The sequence below is a fragment of the Zeugodacus cucurbitae genome, chromosome 6 (assembly GCF_028554725.1).
Source record: "Zeugodacus cucurbitae isolate PBARC_wt_2022May chromosome 6, idZeuCucr1.2, whole genome shotgun sequence".
In the NCBI taxonomy this organism is placed as follows: Eukaryota; Metazoa; Arthropoda; class Insecta; order Diptera; family Tephritidae; genus Zeugodacus; species Zeugodacus cucurbitae.
In genome coordinates this window covers 59,920,001-59,940,072 of record NC_071671.1, presented here as the reverse complement: position 1 = coordinate 59,940,072, position 20,072 = coordinate 59,920,001, and the positions used below count along the sequence as shown (strand labels likewise).

Below are 20,072 nucleotides of genomic sequence, written 5' to 3'. Positions count from 1 at the left end.
GACAAAATTTTGTAAAGAAAATTTTTAAATTAGTTGCTAGTTATACATATATAAAGTTCTATATATATATATACCTATATATATGTGTTTGTATATATATATATATGTGTGTTATTACAATCGGGTAAGTAAATATGTTTCACAATTTAATCATATTTTCATTTTCATTGCTTGTTGTAAGAAGAAGAGCAGCTTTTATCTAATTGTGTTGTTTTAACTCGTGTGTATGTGTATGTGTGGGTACTTGTTAAAAGAAAATATTTATTTTTTTGCGCGACTGATTTTCTGACGGTTTTTCTCTTACACAATTTACATATACATATGTGGGTATTTATGTAATTATACAAGCATGTCATATGAAGTATATGTATGTATGTATGTATGTGTGTGTATAAACATATGCAAATTGCGTTTATTATGTGTACGAAGAGGACACTTTTCTAACGGTTTACATTTAAATTATTTTATTTTTTTCAATTTTTTATGCTTTCATTTTTGCTTATATTATTATTTTTTGTTTTATTTTTTGCTACTGTTAATATGTATATATGTATATAATTTTTATATTTTTTTGTATTAATTCTCTTAACACAAACAATTAGTTTTTTACAGTGTATGCAGTTGTAGAGTACAAATGTTAGGTTAGGTTGTTGTTGTTGCTATTGTTTTTCGAGCTCGCAGTTGTGTAGCTTATTTATTATGGCATACCGTTAGTTTTTGCTAATTATTTGCATTTTAAATTATTTGAATTTAGCAAAATTATAAATTTTTTGCAGTGTAAAAAACCGAAAACTGTTGCTTATATATTTTTATTATTTAATTTTTGTATTTTTTATTTTTGTTTTTATAGAAATTATTGCTTAATTCAAATATGTATGTATGTATGTTTGTTTGTAAAATTTCAAACTGGCTTACCGATATGTATGTATGTATTTAAGTAAATTGCAATTTAAAAAAAAAAAACACTTTGCCGTTGAGAAATATTTTTGTTTCAGCATTTTTTAGTTTAGCATAAAAGCATAAAAATTCAGCGGCAGTAGTTTACAGTTATTAGTTTCAATTTTCTTTAGTATCAAATTTTAATTAATGTGTTTGTTTTGTTAAATGCATTAATGCATTGTGATTGTGTTTTTAATTTTTTTTTATATTTCGAGTGAAGCAATTAGAATAGACACTTAAAGGTTTAGCTAATAATTAAAGGCTAATTTTTTTATGCAAAATATTTTGATTCGTTTGCTAATTAATATTAAAAAAATTAGATGCAGAAGTATGTGTGCGGTTGTGTATTGCAATAATTATAATTAAAAAATTGTAAATATAAAACGTAAAATTAAAAAAAATAATAATATAAAAAAATTATATTAAAAGAAAAAATTGAAAATTTATATTGAGAAAATAAATCTTAATTTTTTTTTTGGAAAAAAAAGATTTCTTTGACAAATTTTACTTACTGATTAAATTATTTTTATAAGAAAATTTAAACAAAATATTTTTTGTAAAGAAAATAATTTGATTAAATAATTTTTATAAAAAAATTTAAACAAAATATTTTTTGTAAAGAACATTGAACTAAATCAAATAAAATTAATCGAATTTATGTGTGAAAAATATGTATTTATAAAAAAAATTACCATTAATTATTTTATTTAAACACCTTTTTGTAGAAAAAAATTGCAATTATGAATTAATATATATATTTTGATTAATTATTTATGTAGTTAAATGCATGTAGGTACTTGAAAAAAAAAATTAAAAAAATAAATAGAAGGCATACAAATTTTACTAAACGGGCACTTGACGTTTATTGCAAAAGATTTAAGCAAATAATTAATTAATTTATATATTTTATTGCGATTTTACTGTTGACTTTAAGAGTCTGCTTATTTATTGCTTGTATTAACTTAAAAAGGCATAGAGGTGATACAAAATTATAAATATTTTGATTTAGGTTGCTAAATATGCTAATATTAATACACAAATGGCTTATTACTTTAATAAAAAAATATATTAAAAAAAATATTTATTATTATTTATTAGAAAAAAAATTATAAGCTTTGCAATTTTTCAACATTTATTTGACTATATATAATATATTTTATGTAGCATGTTGGTTTGAAACTAAAGCAAATTTATTCGTTTTATAAAAAAAATATTTTTAATTATTTAATATTTATATTTTGCATTTGTTCATTTTGTAGAAAATCTCCTACAACTCTTCTATTTACTGTATTTATAGCATTTTTCTGCACACTGCTCTTCTTTTGATTCAATAGTTTATAATTGCATATCATTCAAATTATTTTCTTTTTCGCATATTTCTGCAGAAATTATATTTGTATTACAAAAAAAAAATACAAAAAAAATTTATTAATGTATGCATAATAATTGTAGTATTGTATAAAAGTTAATAGAAAAATTCTTAAATAGCGAAGTTTGTAATTAAACGTAATTATTGTTAATATATAGCATATTTAGTAGTAATTAATTTAAGAGTAAATAGTAATAGTGAAAATATTCGTTTGTAATTTTTTCTGATATATATTTATACACATAAGTTACTCTTAATTTATTATAATTTTTTTCAATATTAGTTTCAGTATCTATTAATAGTAGTTCACGTCAGTAATTTTATTATAGATTTTTGTTATTGTTTATTATTATAAATATTTAATTATTTCCGATTTTTAATTAATTTTTTTAATTTTATTTAATTTATTTAAAATTTAAATCTATTTTGAAGAGTTTTGTATTATTTATTTTACTAAATTATTTTTATTTTATTTTATTTTATTTTTTATTTTATTTTATTTTATTTTATTTTATTTTATTTTATTTTATTTTATTTTATTTTATTTCATTTTATTTTATTTTGTTTTATTTTTTAATTTATTTTATTTTATTTTTTAATTTATTTTATTTTATTTTATTTTATTTTCTTTAATTTAATTTTATTTTATTTTTTATTTTATTTTATTTTATTTTATTTTATTTTATTTTTTAATTTATTTTTTATTTTATTTTATTTTTTAATTTATTTTATTTTATTTTATTTTATTTTATTTTATTTTTTATTTTATTTTTTGTTTTATTTTTTATTTTATTTTATTTTAATTTATTTTCTTTTATTTTATTTTATTTTATTTTATTTTATTTTATTTTATTTTTTTATTTTTTATTTTATTTTATTTTATTTTATTTTTTAATTTATTTTTTATTTTATTTTATTTTTTAATTTATTTTATTTTATTTTATTTTATTTTTTATTTTATTTTATTTTATTTTATTTTAATTTATTTTATTTTATTTTATTTTATTTTAATTTTTATTTTATTTTATTTTATTTTTTAATTTATTTTACTTTATTTTATTTTTTTATTTTATTTTTTATTTTATTTTATTTTAATTTATTTTATTTTATTTTTTATTTTATTTTATTTTTTATTTTATTTTATTTTATTTTATTTTATTTTATTTTATTTTAATTTATTTTATTTTATTTTTTATTTTATTTTATTTTTTATTTTATTTTATTTTATGTAGATTTTATATTATTTATTTATTATAGAAACATAAATCTGCTCTTTATGTATGTCTTTTATTTTGCAATTATTGTTGCATCATCTGTGATATTTTATTTACGTTTGAGTTATTTTTGAGTATTTTTGTCTTATTATTTTTTCCTCATAATTTTATAGCAAATTTCTAATTTATTCCAATTTTTTTAAATTATTTTTCTTACTTTATTTATTTTTCCTTTAAATGAAATAAAATATTCGAATACTTTTATGACTGTCTACTAAATTTTTTTTTATTACAAAAAAAATCTTTTCAATTTTCAAATATTGATAATTATGTAATATTATAGTTTTTTTTTTTACAATTTTATCTCTTTATTTTTATTTATTAGTTTTTTAATACAATTATTTATCTATTCGTTTTAAAATATTATTTATATTATTTCCATTATAATCATATTATTTTAGTTTTTTTTTAATAATTTATTATTACGAAAAAAAAATTATTTATTTTATATTTTTACAATTTTATCATTTCATTTTCAATAATTATATTTTTTTAATTTTATATTTTAATTATTTAATTTTAAATTTTAATTGTTTTATAAGTTCAATTTATTATTATATACTTTTTTTACATTTCTTTCATTTCATTTTCAATTATTTTATTTTATTTAATTTTTATTATTACAATTTTTCATTCATCATTTTAATTACGTGTCTCCTATAATTCTTTATAATCGTCATATTATGCGTTTTTAATGTTTTTCTTCTATTTTTTATCCGTTTTCTATCATTTGCTTTCATTTAATAATATTTTATTTTTCAACTCATTAATTATTTTCTTATAACTTTTTTACTTATAAACAATAACTCTAGCCATTTTACTTTATTTTATATCTCATTACTTAAACATCATAATATTTGCGTCTTGCAAACTTATAATATTTTTTTTTCTAAATTAATTTTATTTTTTTAGTTTTTTTTTCTTACTAGCAATTTCATATAATTATTTGTTATTTTTTTTAGTTTTAAATGTTTTCGGTACTAAAAGTTTACATACATATTTATGCTTATCTGTGGTTTTGTGTTTTTTATTATTATTTTGTTTTTAGCTTTTTATAATTCGAGTGCTGACTCGTACACACACATGCACATATACATTTACTTAAATTATTAAATAGTTGTGTGTGTGTGTGTTTTAGCACGGCGTGTCGTGTGTGTATTTGTTATTATTCTCTCATTTTTGTTTTATTTATTGGTTTGTGGTTGTGTGTGTTGTTGTTGTTGTTTTGTTAAGTTTTCACATTTTTTTATAAATTTTGCTACATTTACGAAAAGTGTCCCACCCTTATAAAGTATTTGTTTTTATCCATTTAATATTATATTAATTTTTTTTTTGATTTTTTTTTTAATTATTTTTAATTATGTTTACTAAGTCTATATTCAATTTACTTTATATATATTAATTTATATAATTTCATAATTTGCTTCGAACAGAAAATTCCAATCAAATTAAATTTGATATTTTTTCTTGCTTGCTTGCCCGCGCTTTCCAGCGTCTCTTTACATACAATTCTTTTGTTGTTTTTGCATTTACTGTTTTGTTTTTCTCATACATTTTTGCATTTTGTTTTTGTTATTGTTTGCGTTGCTTAAATTTAAATAACTTAATTGTTACAAATAAAAAATTCAGTTTCTTCACTGTTCGCTTCGCATTTTTTCGCTTAAACTTTGTTGGTTTTTTGCATTTCGTTTCACATTCCTTTTCGTACACAAAAACTTTGAACTAAAACTTTTTGCTGAACTTGCAATAGCATGACGAAAAAAAACTTTACACTTAATCCAGTTATTTTTTGCTTCCCACAAAATAACCGTTATTATCCTTACAGTAAGTTCTGCTGCTTCTTCTCGCAAAATATTATCGCGTTTTTTTACACCAGAAAAAAAAAACAACAACTTTGTATCTGCATGCACGTCCAATATGCGTGTAACTGTATGTTTGTGTGTGTGTGTTTAACTGAATTTTAATTCCAAACTTTGTTGTTGTAGCAATTCGCGCAATTCAAAAAATGAAAAACTTCCGAAATTCTCGGAAAAAAACGAATAATTGCTTGTTATAATTTTCGTTATGCTGCCGTTTCATACGTTCATACTGTTTTGTTGTTTTGCTGCTTTCGCTCTACTCTTTCTTCTTTCTCATTTTTTTCATGTTTCTTTGTAATTTGTTTCACTATTCACTATTTACTTATTCGCTTACATTTTATTAAATTTTATTTTTATTTTTATTCCCATTCACTGCGCCACTCTTGCGCATCCAACTCGCCTTCGCTCTATCCACCTCCACTTCCTGCTTCAGCTGCTGCGCTCGCCACCATCTTTACATCTCCAATCCACTGCGCTACAGCGTCTACTCTCTAGTAACGTTGGGAATTATCTCAGGCATAGAATTCTCGATTATTCGCGTTTTTCGCATAGGAATTGACGGCCGGCGAGCGTTTGGGTTCGTCGAGCGCATAGGAGCCCTCGTCCTTTTTCCGCATGCGGTAAACGATGAACATAACGACGAGAATGGCGCAGAGCAGGCCAACAACAGCACCACCGATGACAGCTAAACGAAGTAAAGAAACATAAAAATAGTTTAAAATATGCCAGCCGAGTAAAAAAGAGAGAGAGTGTGAGAGTATATTGATCCAATTTACCTGCCAAGATGCCGGGTTGTGCGAAGAAGCTCGCCGTTCGATCGTCGTCGCTGGTATTCATGATGAGTACTTCGTTGCCGGTTGTGTGTTCGATCACTTTAGTGTCTGTCGGTTGGCTATTTACGTTGTTCGTATCCAATTCGTGTATGGTATTGCCTTGATTGGTGGTACCTCCTGTTAGATGCATGAGAGTGCGTGTATTAAAGAGAGAAAAAAGAGAGAGAGATACATTTTTTATTTAGCGAAATTTTTTGTTGTTATTAGTTCATAAATGTATTAGTTCATAAATGTATTTAAAATAAAAATAAAAATAAATTGTTAAAAATTATTTTTGTTATCATTGAGTTTTTTTGTGTTAGTATTAGTAATGCTTTGATATACGAATGTGATGAGTGTTGGTTAATTTAGTAGAGAATTAAGGATGGTTCACCCATTCAAAGCGCAATTTATATGACACCATTACAATTACAACTACAACTTCAACTACAACAACAACAACTACTAGTGCAAGTGATATAAATAGAATTACTAATATTCGGATAATTATAATAAAATTAAGAAATAAAAATGCATATATATAATTTAAAAATGTAACACACTTAAAAATTAGCTTAAACAAAATATTTTTTTTTTATTTGCTAAATTGCCGAAGATGAGAATTTAAACTAAAAATAAAGAAAAATAAATTTTCAGTTCTAAATTATGCTAGAGCTATTTCAGCCAATTAAATAAGGCATTAAATATGTTAATTGACCCATTTAGTTTGTGTTCAGACATACTCTATTTAGTTTAAATTTTTAGTGTTTGATAGAGGTCTAGAAATAACTCTAATATCATTTTTTATTTAGAAGAGAAATATAGATGATTTTTGATAAATATTATAAACTTAAAATGGCAGTAGTTTTTGATCTTTGGGTTTAACTCTCCTCATATAATTATTGAAATATGAATTTGAAATAAATTATAATTTTCCAAACATAATGGAATGGAAATTTTCAAATTATAGTTAATTAAGTACTAATTGAGTAATTAGTTAATTGCTTCATTATATCATAAATTGAGAACAATTTGTGATTCAATTGGCATATTTTGTCAATTGCACAATTAGGAGACAATTAAGCCTTTTTGGAGCTCTGGGTTCCAGAACTTTATTATTATATTAAGCAGCTTGATGACTGAAAAGCTTTCTCATAGGACTAACATATTTCAATTGAGTTATGAGTCTGCTTTGAATGTTTGGTAAATATTGTCCAAAGAGGTTTTGAAGAATGCTGCTGACTTGACATTACTTGGATAAAATATATAAAAATATACCCGATTGCAGTTGGAAGTAAGATACTCGCTGAGTAGATTTAAAAAGAAACTATTTTTAACATTTTAAAAAAGGGGAGGAAAAAGATCAATTAGGTAATACATTTGGGTAAGAAAATTTAAATGTATTGTGGGTATTGAAGTAAGAAAATCAGAACTCCCTTAGAAACAAATATTAGGTTTAAGATAAAAATATATTTATAATGTAAATGCTAAATAATATACATATATTATATCTAATCTATAATAAATTATATTACTTGTATTGATTCCTATATACGAGTATGTATGTATATTATCATAGTTAATACCTTTTAAGTTAATTTAATTAATTTTATAAATTATAAAAATACTTACCTGCAAACTAATTCGAGTTTGTGCTTATAATTAAACTTAACTTATCGGAATAGACGTTAGCTAGATTTTCTAATAATTTCAAAATGTGATATAATATAAGTGGTATACTTGACCACATCGTCTTTGAAATAATAGAAATATGAGTTTGGTGCTCAAGTATTGCTTGAAGGACTATCATATTCACTTAATCACCCTAATACTTCAAATTGCATTAAATTTTGTGTAAATATTACAACATGCGTCTAGTGGACTAATTTACATTTCAGACACACCCCTATCAAAAAATAATAATATTTGCTCTGGTAACTGTTTAGGTAATCAATCTGATGTTTATCAAAGCATAAAGCGTTAACGGCATTACGTAAACAGACGCATAATACCCACACAGATAGACATAAAAACAAAAGCTAAAAAAATATTTCAGCGTCCATAATGGCCAAAGCTTTCCGAGAGAATAGCGCACATTTGCATATATTTCACGTAACTGTGTGTGCGCTTATAATGGTGTTTCGACACGTGCTCACTCTCGCTCGAGTGTTGACTATCTTTGTCCGTCCAATCGGCAAATGATGTCTCTCGAGCGAAAATGCTTACGACACGTGTAACTTTTGTCTAGACACACCACGTGTTAAATGCTGACACCCAATGGTTTCCCCAATTTCGCACGTACACACTCATACAAGTAAATATGTGTTTATTGGTGTGTGTGTACACATCATTAGACACGATTTTCATATATATATGAGTGTCCTGGGTGTTTTGTATGACAAACAAACATAAATGTCTGAAATTTGCTCAACAGCGTGTAAAGTTAAATTCCATGAAAACTTGAAAAAACATGGGAGTTGGTAACTATAATAGCATACCCTGTAGGAAATCTTTGTTGCTAATTTGGAAATTTGACAGCTGTGTGGAGTAATGGGTTAGCTCTGAAGAACTAAGTGTGCCTTTTTCGAATGTATATTAATTATTGATTAAATTTTAAGTTAAAAATAAAAGAAATTTACAGTTATTTTTATTTTAAAGCAAATTAATTTATTTTAAGGCAGATTTATTGAAAATTTCATTACAAAATAATGAATATATCCTACTTTAGTGGTTCTGTTTAAGTAATTGTTCCTAGAGATAAAATAATTCATATCAAGAGAGTAACGCGTTGCATAATATCTCGCAAAAATTTATATTTTTTTTTTTTGTTGGAAAAACTTCACTTCGTGAATAGTCCATATTTTTCCAACTGGGTGCGTATGTTTGTACTATAGTCATAGTAGCCATTGAAAGAGAGTTTAAATAAATGTTGTGTTTGTTTATTGTTGAATAGAAATCCAACAGCCGTAAAGGACAAACAGTGAACGTAAATAGTACAATCGAAAACGTGATAAAGTTTATAAAAAAGAATTGCACTATTTTGGGAAATAAAAATAGAAAGGTAAATGGCATTGTTCTTGAGGAAAAGTGTGAACATATGCGTAACGTGGCGCTGTTAGAAGTTTAAACGAGGAAAAAATTAAGGACAAAAATATAATGTATAGAAAATTGAGGAGAAAGTGAAAAGAAAAATAAAAATTTAAGAAAAATATATTAAAAAAATATATAATTTTTTTTGTTTCTTTTTTTTCAAGAAATAAAATTAAGTGCCGAAATATACAAAAATTGAAAAAAAAACACAAACAAATTATAAAATGGGTGAATATATGAATATATGATATATATATATATAACATGAATATTCAACAAGAGCGGGGGGCCGTAGAGCTTTAGCTAACTCCTCGCTGCGGAAATTAGCATACAGGCTAATAACGGTGAGGGTTGAGTGTGAAGAGAGAGAGAACAGTCGAAATTTTCATTGTAAATGATAGATTTGCTGCGGTGGCTTAAGATATATCAGTGTTAATGGTTGGCAGCAGTCAATTCGAATCTATCAATTTTGGGGAAGGTAAGTTTTGTTGTTTTTGTGGCATGTATAGCTTAATTTGTTGTTGGAATAATAGAGGAAGTACATAAATTCCTGCAGATTTATTATTATAACTTTATAAGTCGCCGATTTTCTTATGGAAACATTGTCTATACTCATGGTAACCGCAATTGCTAGGTGAGTCTTATCATTAAAATTCATTTGTTAGCAACAGTCTCATTAATTATAACGGTATAAAAGTGTTTGGTATAATATTAATGAATTTTTCTGCGAATTTGTTTTCCATTTGTGCTGATAAAATATTTTTATTTACAAGGTCGTTTGCATTCTTGCGTGTGAATAGGTATTTACTTAGAAAATGTAATCAATTATTCATAGATTTGGTCGATTTTTTTCTTTTCTATGAAAAGATTTCTATGAAAAGAAACATGGGAACTCTTCTTACTTTGCTAAAATTGAGACATTGAATTTTTTTTAAGCCTCTCATAACATTTAATGCCAAATGGTTTTAGATTAAAGTTAGATTAATCTTCAATAATATTGATCAATTGCATATACATATACCATTTTGAGCACGTCAACCTTAGCAACATTTCCTATATGTTGATAAACTTTTCAAACTCTTAAATTTTTTTCAAGAGAGTAGCAAATACCATTTCAATATTCAGAGATGCTTCAAAATAAAGAAATAAGAAAGTTATGAAATTTCGCTCGAAAAAACTTGTCGAAAATTTCAAACCCTAAAAGTATGCTTATCAGTTTTTGAAAAAAAAAATCTTCCAAAAATTCTTCCCAGGCTTTGCGATTTCAAATTCAAGGAAAAAATTGTAAAATTACCGATAAGTAAATGCATTAAATGCCCTATAAAATTCACTTTGAGTCTTTGTAGGACTCACGCGTTTATGGTGAAAAATATAGCTAATAGCTGTCGAGATTTTTCAATTAAAAAAAGGTGCATTTCTTTTAGTAACTATGTGTTTAAGCAAATCTAAAGACGTAAGAAAAAGTAAGTAAAAAAAAGAAAACATTTTACTAATTCTTTTTAGACGGGCTGTTTGCTAGAAACATTAAGGTTATATAGTTAACCGATTTGAACAATTTCTTCGGAGATTATATTATTACCTTAAACAGTAATCCATGTTAAATTGCTTGAAGATATCGGAGATTAAATTATTTCTATGAACAATAACTCACACCAAATTTCGTGAAGATATGTAGTAAAATGCGGAAGTTTTCCATCTTGAAGAGAAAATAACATCTGCAAAATTTCCAAACGATATCTTAAAAACTGAAGGACTAGTTCGTATATATACAGATAGACAGACAGACATGGCTAAATCGACTCAGTTCAGCATACTGATCATTTATGTATATACTTTATATGGCCTCCGACGCTTCCTTCTGGGTGTTACAAACGTCGTGACAAACTTAATATACCCTGTTCAAGGTATAAAAACATATTCTGTTAATTGAATATATTGTGTACTACTGTTAATCATTCTCTTCTCTGGTTTCAATCAACTGAAGAAATTTATAGAGTGTCTTTAAAATATTAAAGTACTTTTGAAAGCAATCTCACAATGGAATTATAAGTGAACAATTTTGCTTTTGTTCAAAAGTAATTATGCATCGTAGAAATATTTGCTTTGCACTACAAAATAATTAACAAAATTAAGATAATAGTATGCATTTTACTGCAAAAGAATTGTTGTCAAATAAAAGCAAAATTACTTTGTAAGAAATTGGCATCTACATACATACGAGTGTATAGTAAAGTATATCAATTTATATGAACGATCGTGAATCTCAATTTAAATAAAATGTGAACTAATAGACTTTTCATAGCCATTTCCAGTTAGTTTAATTTCGGTAAATATTTCAAAGCTTTGCTGCAACTTTGCTAGCACATTTGTAGATACATATATACTACCTACATATGTATATACTATGTATATTGTAAGCACATATGTAGCTCAATCTTATTTATCACAGGAATTCATTTCAAAATATTTTCTCATTTGTTTTTTTCCTCCAACAAGTATTTGCATACTTTTCCCTACACGTGAGCTTACGCATACCCTCACACACACACATAGATGTGTCCTCACAAGGCCAATGCAATGGACAAAAATGCAGCTTTAATTGAATTTTATACAAAATTTGCTTTGCTCTTTTGCTTCAACTTCGAGTGCGTCGTAACGGTACTCAAGTGTAGAATAAAAACACAAGAGAGAGAGAGTGAAAAATAGAAACAAAAACAAATAAATCAAAAATGCCAGCAACGATGAAGCGCCACAGTATGAGGAGCTATTTGGCAATAAAAGTTAAAAGTGAGAATATGTAAATAATTTTAATTGCGAAAATAAATCAAGTGGAAGTGGGAAATCCGTGAAAATGTTATATAAGCCAGAAATGTGAAAAATGTGTCTCATTTGAGTAGGTGTGGCACTGGTAGGTGTGATGTTTTTTATTTTTAGAAGAGCAGATAATATTTCTGACTTTCTGTTTTACCAACATCAAGTAGATTACTTCTCTGAGGAGGTTGATTTTATCGTGGTAAGAGGGTAATGGCTAATTAACATCTCTCTCTGAGAGTTTTGTTATTAAAACGAGTCTCTCAGAAAAGTTCCAAGATATGTCAGAAGTGCTCCAAAGGTGTGTACTAAAACCAAGGCTCAAAGTGGGTGTTGGTATGTGGTGAAAATCTAGCGCAGGACCCTTTATAAAGACATGATCTGATGATTCTTTAAAAACTACCATGGACAAACAGACAGTGGTAGTACTGAGATATGGTTGTCTGGAAAGGCACAAACATGTATGTATGCACACATAGATAATGATCAAAGCACTACAACAACAACACACATGAATAAACATCAATAAGAACACAAACACACATAGACAATGATAACTGATGGCAGCACTATGGTCACTGCGGTATTGTACCGCGCTCCACCGCACCATCACTCCGCATCTGCCGCACGGCAATCATGTTAATCACCTGATTTGCATTTGTCGGTGTCGGTGCACACACACAAATATACACTTTGACTGGAGAGACGCTAAAGGGAAGTGGACTGTGCAATGTATGACCGCGGTATTATCAACAAAATGGCGAAGTCGCTGGCCCGGCCGTCAGAAGCCAATAATCAGCGGGCAGGCAGTTCAAGTGCCAGCATAGCCTTAGAAAGCCACACATACTCAAGTCCATATGAAATTATGTGCATGTGTGTGTTCGTGTGTGAGAGAGAGTGTGGTGGCGCTGTTTTGCTTTGCCACCGACCGATATGACCGAGCGAGTTAAGGCAAAGTGATTGGGTAATTAAATGCGAAGTTATGGCAGGAAAGTGCACAGGCTGGGTTGGTGTGCAGAGCTGTGGTTTTCAATTATGGTGGCAAAGATAATGTCGAGTTGGCTGCCCAGTAAACAAAAGGATATATAGAAAACTTAGTGGTTTGATAATAGAAGGTGAGGGAGGATGGATTACAGAACATGGAAGGAGTTTCCTATAAAATTTTTGCAATAATATTTGCTATACGGCAACATAGGAATATTAGTCGGTACTGATATCCAGCAAATCTTGCCTGTTTGATTTAGTAGGTCTAAATCACTCAACCAGCCTAAAATGTATGAGCCTCAGAATTGTAGTCGACTGTGAGGAACCCATTTGATGTAATTGAGTTTGATGTGTGGAGGGAAGTGTGGTCTAGTTAAAGCAGAAAACATTCTTTAAAGCACATGTCGAAATTCACACAATTAAGAATGTAGAAAAATAAGTTCTTCCAATTGCTACATATTAATAACACTTCAATAGCTCGAAAGCTCCAAAGACAACAGCTACTTTGAGCATAGAACTATATTTGTAAAATCTAAATAAAATATGCACCAATACAACGCACTCAGCTACTTTGTAGCAATACTTCAAGCATCACTTACAACAAACATAGACCTGCATACACTCACACCGGTACTCAACAAGGACATACCGGCTGCCAATATTCAATTGAATTGAATTCAATTCGCTTCGTTTCATTTCATTTCATTACGACTCGTTCTGCGTAACTTTCAAATAATCTGAATTTACGAACTCACAATAAGCAAATACAAAGGCATACCGAGAGCGAGAGCTCAAACAAATGGAAGGCAGGATGTAAGGCAGCAAGAAAGTGCGGCAGTGCGGAGTGGAAGAAGTAAGAAAACGAGTAAGCATATGAGAATAGTTCGCAAAATACGAGCGTTCCACTCAGCCTTAACTAAGTTGTGATTCCAGTTAAAGTTTTAGGAAATTCTAAAGAAATACTTAAAGTTTCGGTAGCGTGGAGTTCAGAGTGTGTGGAAGCTGCTTATATATCATGAATTTTATTTTTAGTGTTTTTATTTTGAATTCACTGTAGTTTTATTTATTTTGTTTTTGGGAAATAATTTGCTGAAATTTTTAATTTGTTGCAAGTATTTCAGTGAAAGTTTGTTATGCTTTCATATATTTAAGCTTTAAGCTTCTTAGAAGTTCAAATGGAACCAGTACAACGGTTTCTTATTAGAGAAAATTTGTAGTAATTGATTGATATTGATAGTAATTGAGCTTATGAAGAGGGTGTTCTCATGCCATAACAAATTTAAATCGAGCAATGCTTAGTTCAGCTTCAGTGCTGAGTACATGAAATAGGATTGCGATCAAAGGGATTTTTTGCCCCCTCCTTCAATCCACCAACAACTGCAAGCAAATGTAAGGTTATATTATGATATATGTGCCTTAGTGCAGATATAATTAGAATTACTTAGAATTGCAAACCACTAAGCAGCTTTAGACTTATTAATGTCTTAATAATACCCATATTTAATAAGTATATCATCAATCTATTATCTTAATATGGTCCCACAGATATACAGATGTATATAGACATATATATTTTCACAAATTTTATGCTTAATCGAATTGCGATGAGCGTCAGCAATTTCTATACAATTTCATATGAAAAGTTATGAGTTGAAACTTGCTCCTGGAAGATTATGATATTTATATATATGCAACACATGTCTTCGTTTCCTCTCCTTCTATAAATTAAAACATACGGGCAGCCCACAGGCTAACATTGCTGGTAGCTTTTAAAGCTGATTGCATTTGAAATGCGCTACAATGTGGCGCTCTTCAAGTCCACGCCATCTACGTTACATTTAAGTGATTGTAATACATACATACATATATATATATATCTGTGAATATAATACATATTGCCTGTGGCCAGCAAACTTTTAACTAACCGTGCGGAAAACAATTTTAATGAAATTGCCAATCGTCATCGATTTTATGCAATCTCACACACATACACACATAGGCAACTCTTCTATGGACACGCTGCCTACGTTGGCATTTCATACTGCAGGAATGCGTTGGTGTGTATGTGTTTAGAAGAGTGCGAAGCAAAGTGGCAGTGACGGTATGCAAGCACCGTTGCAATCTGCGTCAATATGTTAATGAAGGTCGTGAATTCGCATTTGCATTGATTACAAAATCAATTTAGCGTTGAAGGACTTGATAGCAATGCAATGTAAAAGTCATTGAGATTTCTAATTGTGGGCAATTAAAAGTGATTTTGAGGTGGAAAAAAATGATTTTCTATAATTTAATGGATTTGATAAAATAAAAAATATTTTAGGCTTTCACAAATTTTAAATAATTAATAATAATACTTATAAAAAATTAAAAGAATATATTATTACCAGAAATATTTAGTAATATTTAGGAACAATAATCATAATTTTATTAAAAAAAAAATTAAAAAAAAAATTAAAAAAAAATTAAAAAAAAATAAATAAAAATTTATAAAATAAACATAATAAAATATACAATTATTAAAATTTTTTATAAAAATAATTTTATAAAATTATAAAAAAAATTTAATTTTAAAAATACTTTATAATTGTATAAAAATTTGCATTCTCTTTCGTAATTAAAAAATTCATTTAAAAAATATATAAAAATAAAATATCAAATTTTTATATGCTCTTTTCCTACTATTCGTATAAAATATTTTTTTTTCGAAAATAAAACAAATATCTTTTAAAAATTCAAATTGCGAAAAACTCATATCACAACAAGCGGAAACAAACAAAAATGCAATTAATTTCCTTCAACCTTCTAAACACCGTCTCAGCAGCTTCCGGTACACATTTTTTAACACTAACTTCGTTAGTTGTACCTTAAAGCACAAAACAAGTTGAAGAAAGTAAAACAAAGAAGAAAGGAAAATTTAATTTTAAGTGAAATAGAAAAATACTGGGCGAGTTCCGGTTTCCGGTGCGGCATTCAATTAAGAAAAAAAAGTGAAGCGAAGAAAAAAGAAAAGAGAAAATTAAAACAAAAATAGTACAATAAAGTGGGTCAGCAGCTGTGAGAGAAATAAAAAAACAGAAAAGCTCAATTCCAACAAAGAAATCACACCTTCTTGGCCGACGCAAAAGCACACATTTAAAAAAATGTTTTTTTTTTACTACTTCATTTCATAAAATATCCCATTGCTTGAGAGAAACATATTACATAAATCTTTTTATTACCGGAAACAGCATGGACAATTGTTTTGACCGCGTGTTACTGTTTCCGCTGCGGTTACAAGCGTCACTGCCTGTGCAATAAATTTCGTATTGCGGTTCATACCGCGGATATTTATAATTGTTTGCGGCAAACAAAGTGTAACAATAAAACCAAAAAACGTAAAAAATAATAAAGAGAATTGAGAATTGTAAGGAAACTTGATATTTCAAGCATGGCTTATGAGATTATTACAAAGGTTGTACGTGGCGTATGAGTAATGTTATTAAGTTGAGTGCGGAAAATGACAAAATTTAATTTATGAGTAATACTAAGTAGCTGCTAATTATAGAAATTGCTTTTCATAGTTAACGACTTAACTGAAAAACTACTTCACTACTTTATAAAAAAATGATAAATATGAGCAACCACGGCGTATGAGTGATATTTGGTATTCTCTAAAAAAATGTTTTTCAGCAAGAAGTTGGCGGAGTGTATAAAAACTATAGCTGTTGATGAATTATTATTTACAGTATTGCGAGATATGATATCGTAAAAAACAGCTTTAATTTTTTTTTTGAATTTTTTTTTTACGAAAATATTTATTTTTTCTTCCTTGTTGTTTCAGTCTTTTTAATCACTCATCCAATTTTTTCATTCCATACTAAGTTTATCTTGGCATTTCGTTTTTCTTTCAACTATTTTTTTTACATTTTTATAGCAAGTCAAAGTTTAACATAAATTTTTGCATTAAACCATATACAGATATATACACTTACATATACTTGTATATATGACTTGCTGTGTTGAATTTTCATTTCCCCTCAACTGAAAGTAATTCCTTTTACTTGTATTATTTTGCTTCCTTATTCAATATATTTGTTTTTTGTTCGCTTTTCGATTGTAGCTTAAGGAAGCATCGAAATCAACAGGGATACGCAATAAATTATAGTTAAGCATCAACATGGTCATAAAAGTGAAGTATGTGAAAGGAAAATATTTCGAAGGCGAAAATGAAAAAGCGAATATGAAAATGGAGCAGATTGTAAGTAAAGTAAGTGTTGACAAAAAGCCCGAAATATTTTCGAGCATAATATATTATGGGAGTATATGGTGAACTATCGTAAGGTATTTCATATAAGTTGATATTGAAGTTACGTATACGCCGTGGAGCACATGTACTAATAAAATATATTTGCGTGAGGAATAAGTTGAGATGTCATATGCAAAGTCGATATTAAGTTAATAAATACAAATTATACACGATTTCAGTTTGATTACAACCAAATATCAAAATCATGTGATCGAGATATTTGTTTGAGGTACAGATATGGGATATGTCTCATAAAGAAATTCAATGCTCGCATTTTTCTATTCATATAATCTCGAATTGAAACGCAAAATTTCCAATTTAGATACATAACTTCACATATATATGCATTCGCACTAACAGCGATGTAAATGCCATCAAATAAAACCTCACAGCTAACAGCAACAACTGCAACAAAGATACCACCACATAAAATCCATTTAGCTCAGTACCACAAGTTGCATAGCACACATCGAGTTCTCTCTCTTGAAGTGAAAAGCAGCATTCGAAGCAAAATCGATTGAAGTATGTACTGAATGCCAGCAAGTATTAGAGTGAATGCAAAAGTATTGCCGCCGAAAGCTACAATTGCCAACTGAAATCTTGTCGAATGTGTGTTTTTTTAGCAATACACTAGTCAACAACAACAACAACAAAATAACATCATAATTGTAACGGCAAAGATTTAGCACACATTGACGATTGGCAGTGAAGCCGTCAACTTGAGTCAGCGCTTGAGCACTACACCCCGTGTGGTTCAGTGCAGACAGTTGAAGTGCAAGGCAAGGCGTGTTGTAGCTGCAGCTGAAGCAACTAACCCACAATGTGGCGCTAATGTTGCTGACGTAAGCAAAAGTGTTGATGGCATCTTCGGTTTAAGTGTGTAAGAATGTGAAGCAACAAACTGTGTGACATATATGACGTTTACAACGTAAGCAATGGAGAATGAATAGCAGTGACGTGTGCGGAAATTGCACTAATGTTGTTGCTGAAGGCAACATTTTTAAGCAATCACTGCTTTCATTTGCTAGCAATGTTGCATGATTACTGCGAACGTGTTAGTGTTTTGGTAGTTGTTGGTCTTGTGTTTTTGCAATTGGAATTTGAAGTAGTTGACATACTGCTGGCATTTCACTGCAATGAATTATGAGCTTCAATGGCTTAGGGGTGCGAGAAATTGCGTAATAGAATTGTTACATTGAGTGTAGTGAAACACAAAGAGCAGGTGCTGCAGTTATGAATTACAAAAAAATTTAATAGTAAAATGTGCAGTAAAATTGTTGCTGGGACAATAATATTTACTGAAACTCAATTATGTACAAATTTAAATATTAATTGCTTTTTCTTAAATGCAATGCTAATTATTTTATAAATTAAAATCAAACATAAAAAACTTGGCAACATGTTGCAGATACAAATGTTGCGCAACATTTTTGTTGGAAAATTTTCACAAAAATACGAGGTACAATTCTATTTCGAAAAATAATTCAAAATAGTTTTCTGTGCATAAATTGGTATTTGCAACAAATGTTGCGAAACATTGTATCTGGTACACTACAGTTATAAATTTAGTTTTTTTTTTTGATAATTTTATATTATCGGATTACTATAGTTTAAATAAATGCCAGTTGTGTAATTCACAAAAATATTAAGCAATTTGATTGCTGGAACAACTTTATAGCCACATGTACATGTGTTGCGAAACATTTTAAGTGTGAGTCAGCAACATAGTTTTTTCTAATTCATTTATATATTGTTTAGATAGTGATCTAATCCTCGTAATTATATAAAATATGTTTATATACATTTGTTACAAATGTTGCGCAACATTGTTGCTAGAATAAAATTTAAATAAAATTTGAACAAGTAGCAAGATTAAGCATAAATTGTCGATAATTAATTAATTTTATTTATTTTAAAAGAAAATTGTGCGCAATTCCTAATGCTGAATTCTGAAAATGTTGCTTACATAATATATACAATGTTTATATACATATATATTCTTTGAAATGTTTTAATCCCTCCACTCATACACCTCAAAAATAAACACACGCACAGCATTTAATTACTTTAAGTCAAAGTCAATTTGACTTTTATTATGATTGAAAAAGTTTCTACGCCAGCAAGTGTAATTACGAGTCAGCAACATTCGAACTGACAGACAAAAGTGACATTAACATTAAAAGCTCTCAGTTGTCGGAAAATGAAAGCCGAAGTAAAAAGAGAACATTAATGACAGCTAAGGAAAGTTTTTTTTCGCTTTCTATTGTGCCTTCGTAGTGTAGAATTGGAAAGAAAAACAAAGGAGGAAGGTGAATGGGAGAGAACTTTGTTTAATAAAAAAAGAAATCATTTGCTCTTAGAATGTCAAAGGAATTGTAGTAGCAAAAAGTAATTTGTGGCGGCATTTATTTTTTCTAAATGTAGTCCTTTGACTCAACTAGCTAATTGCTAGTGATTATTTGGTTGAACTGGCCTTTATTTTGGAAACATTTAAAAACGTTTGCCATGAGTGGGTCTTGATGAGAATTCTTTGAGCCATTTAGTGGTAATTATTTGGCGATGTTTGAAACGTTTTTATCTATTTGTTTCATCATCTGCTATAATACGCGTCGCTAACTCATAAAAAGTGAGAAAAAAATGGTAATTCGC

At 27.8% G+C, this 20,072-nt stretch overlaps 1 protein-coding gene across 8 annotated transcripts in view; it reads right to left on the bottom strand.

The window, feature by feature from the left end:
• Positions 1 to 1,095: 1,095 nt before the first annotated feature.
• Sdc_2 (syndecan) overlaps positions 1,096 to 20,072 on the bottom strand; it is a 381,173-nt gene continuing 362,196 nt past the window's right edge. For all 8 annotated transcript variants that reach the window (XM_054232887.1, XM_054232890.1, XM_054232891.1 and 5 more), the window contains 2 exons: positions 6,218 to 6,391; positions 1,096 to 6,126 (listed from right to left, as the gene is read on the bottom strand). In XM_054232887.1, the coding sequence (XP_054088862.1) occupies positions 5,954 to 6,126; positions 6,218 to 6,391 (347 nt within the window). In that variant the 3' untranslated portion in view covers positions 1,096 to 5,953. The remainder of the gene's footprint in view (positions 6,127 to 6,217; positions 6,392 to 20,072) is intronic.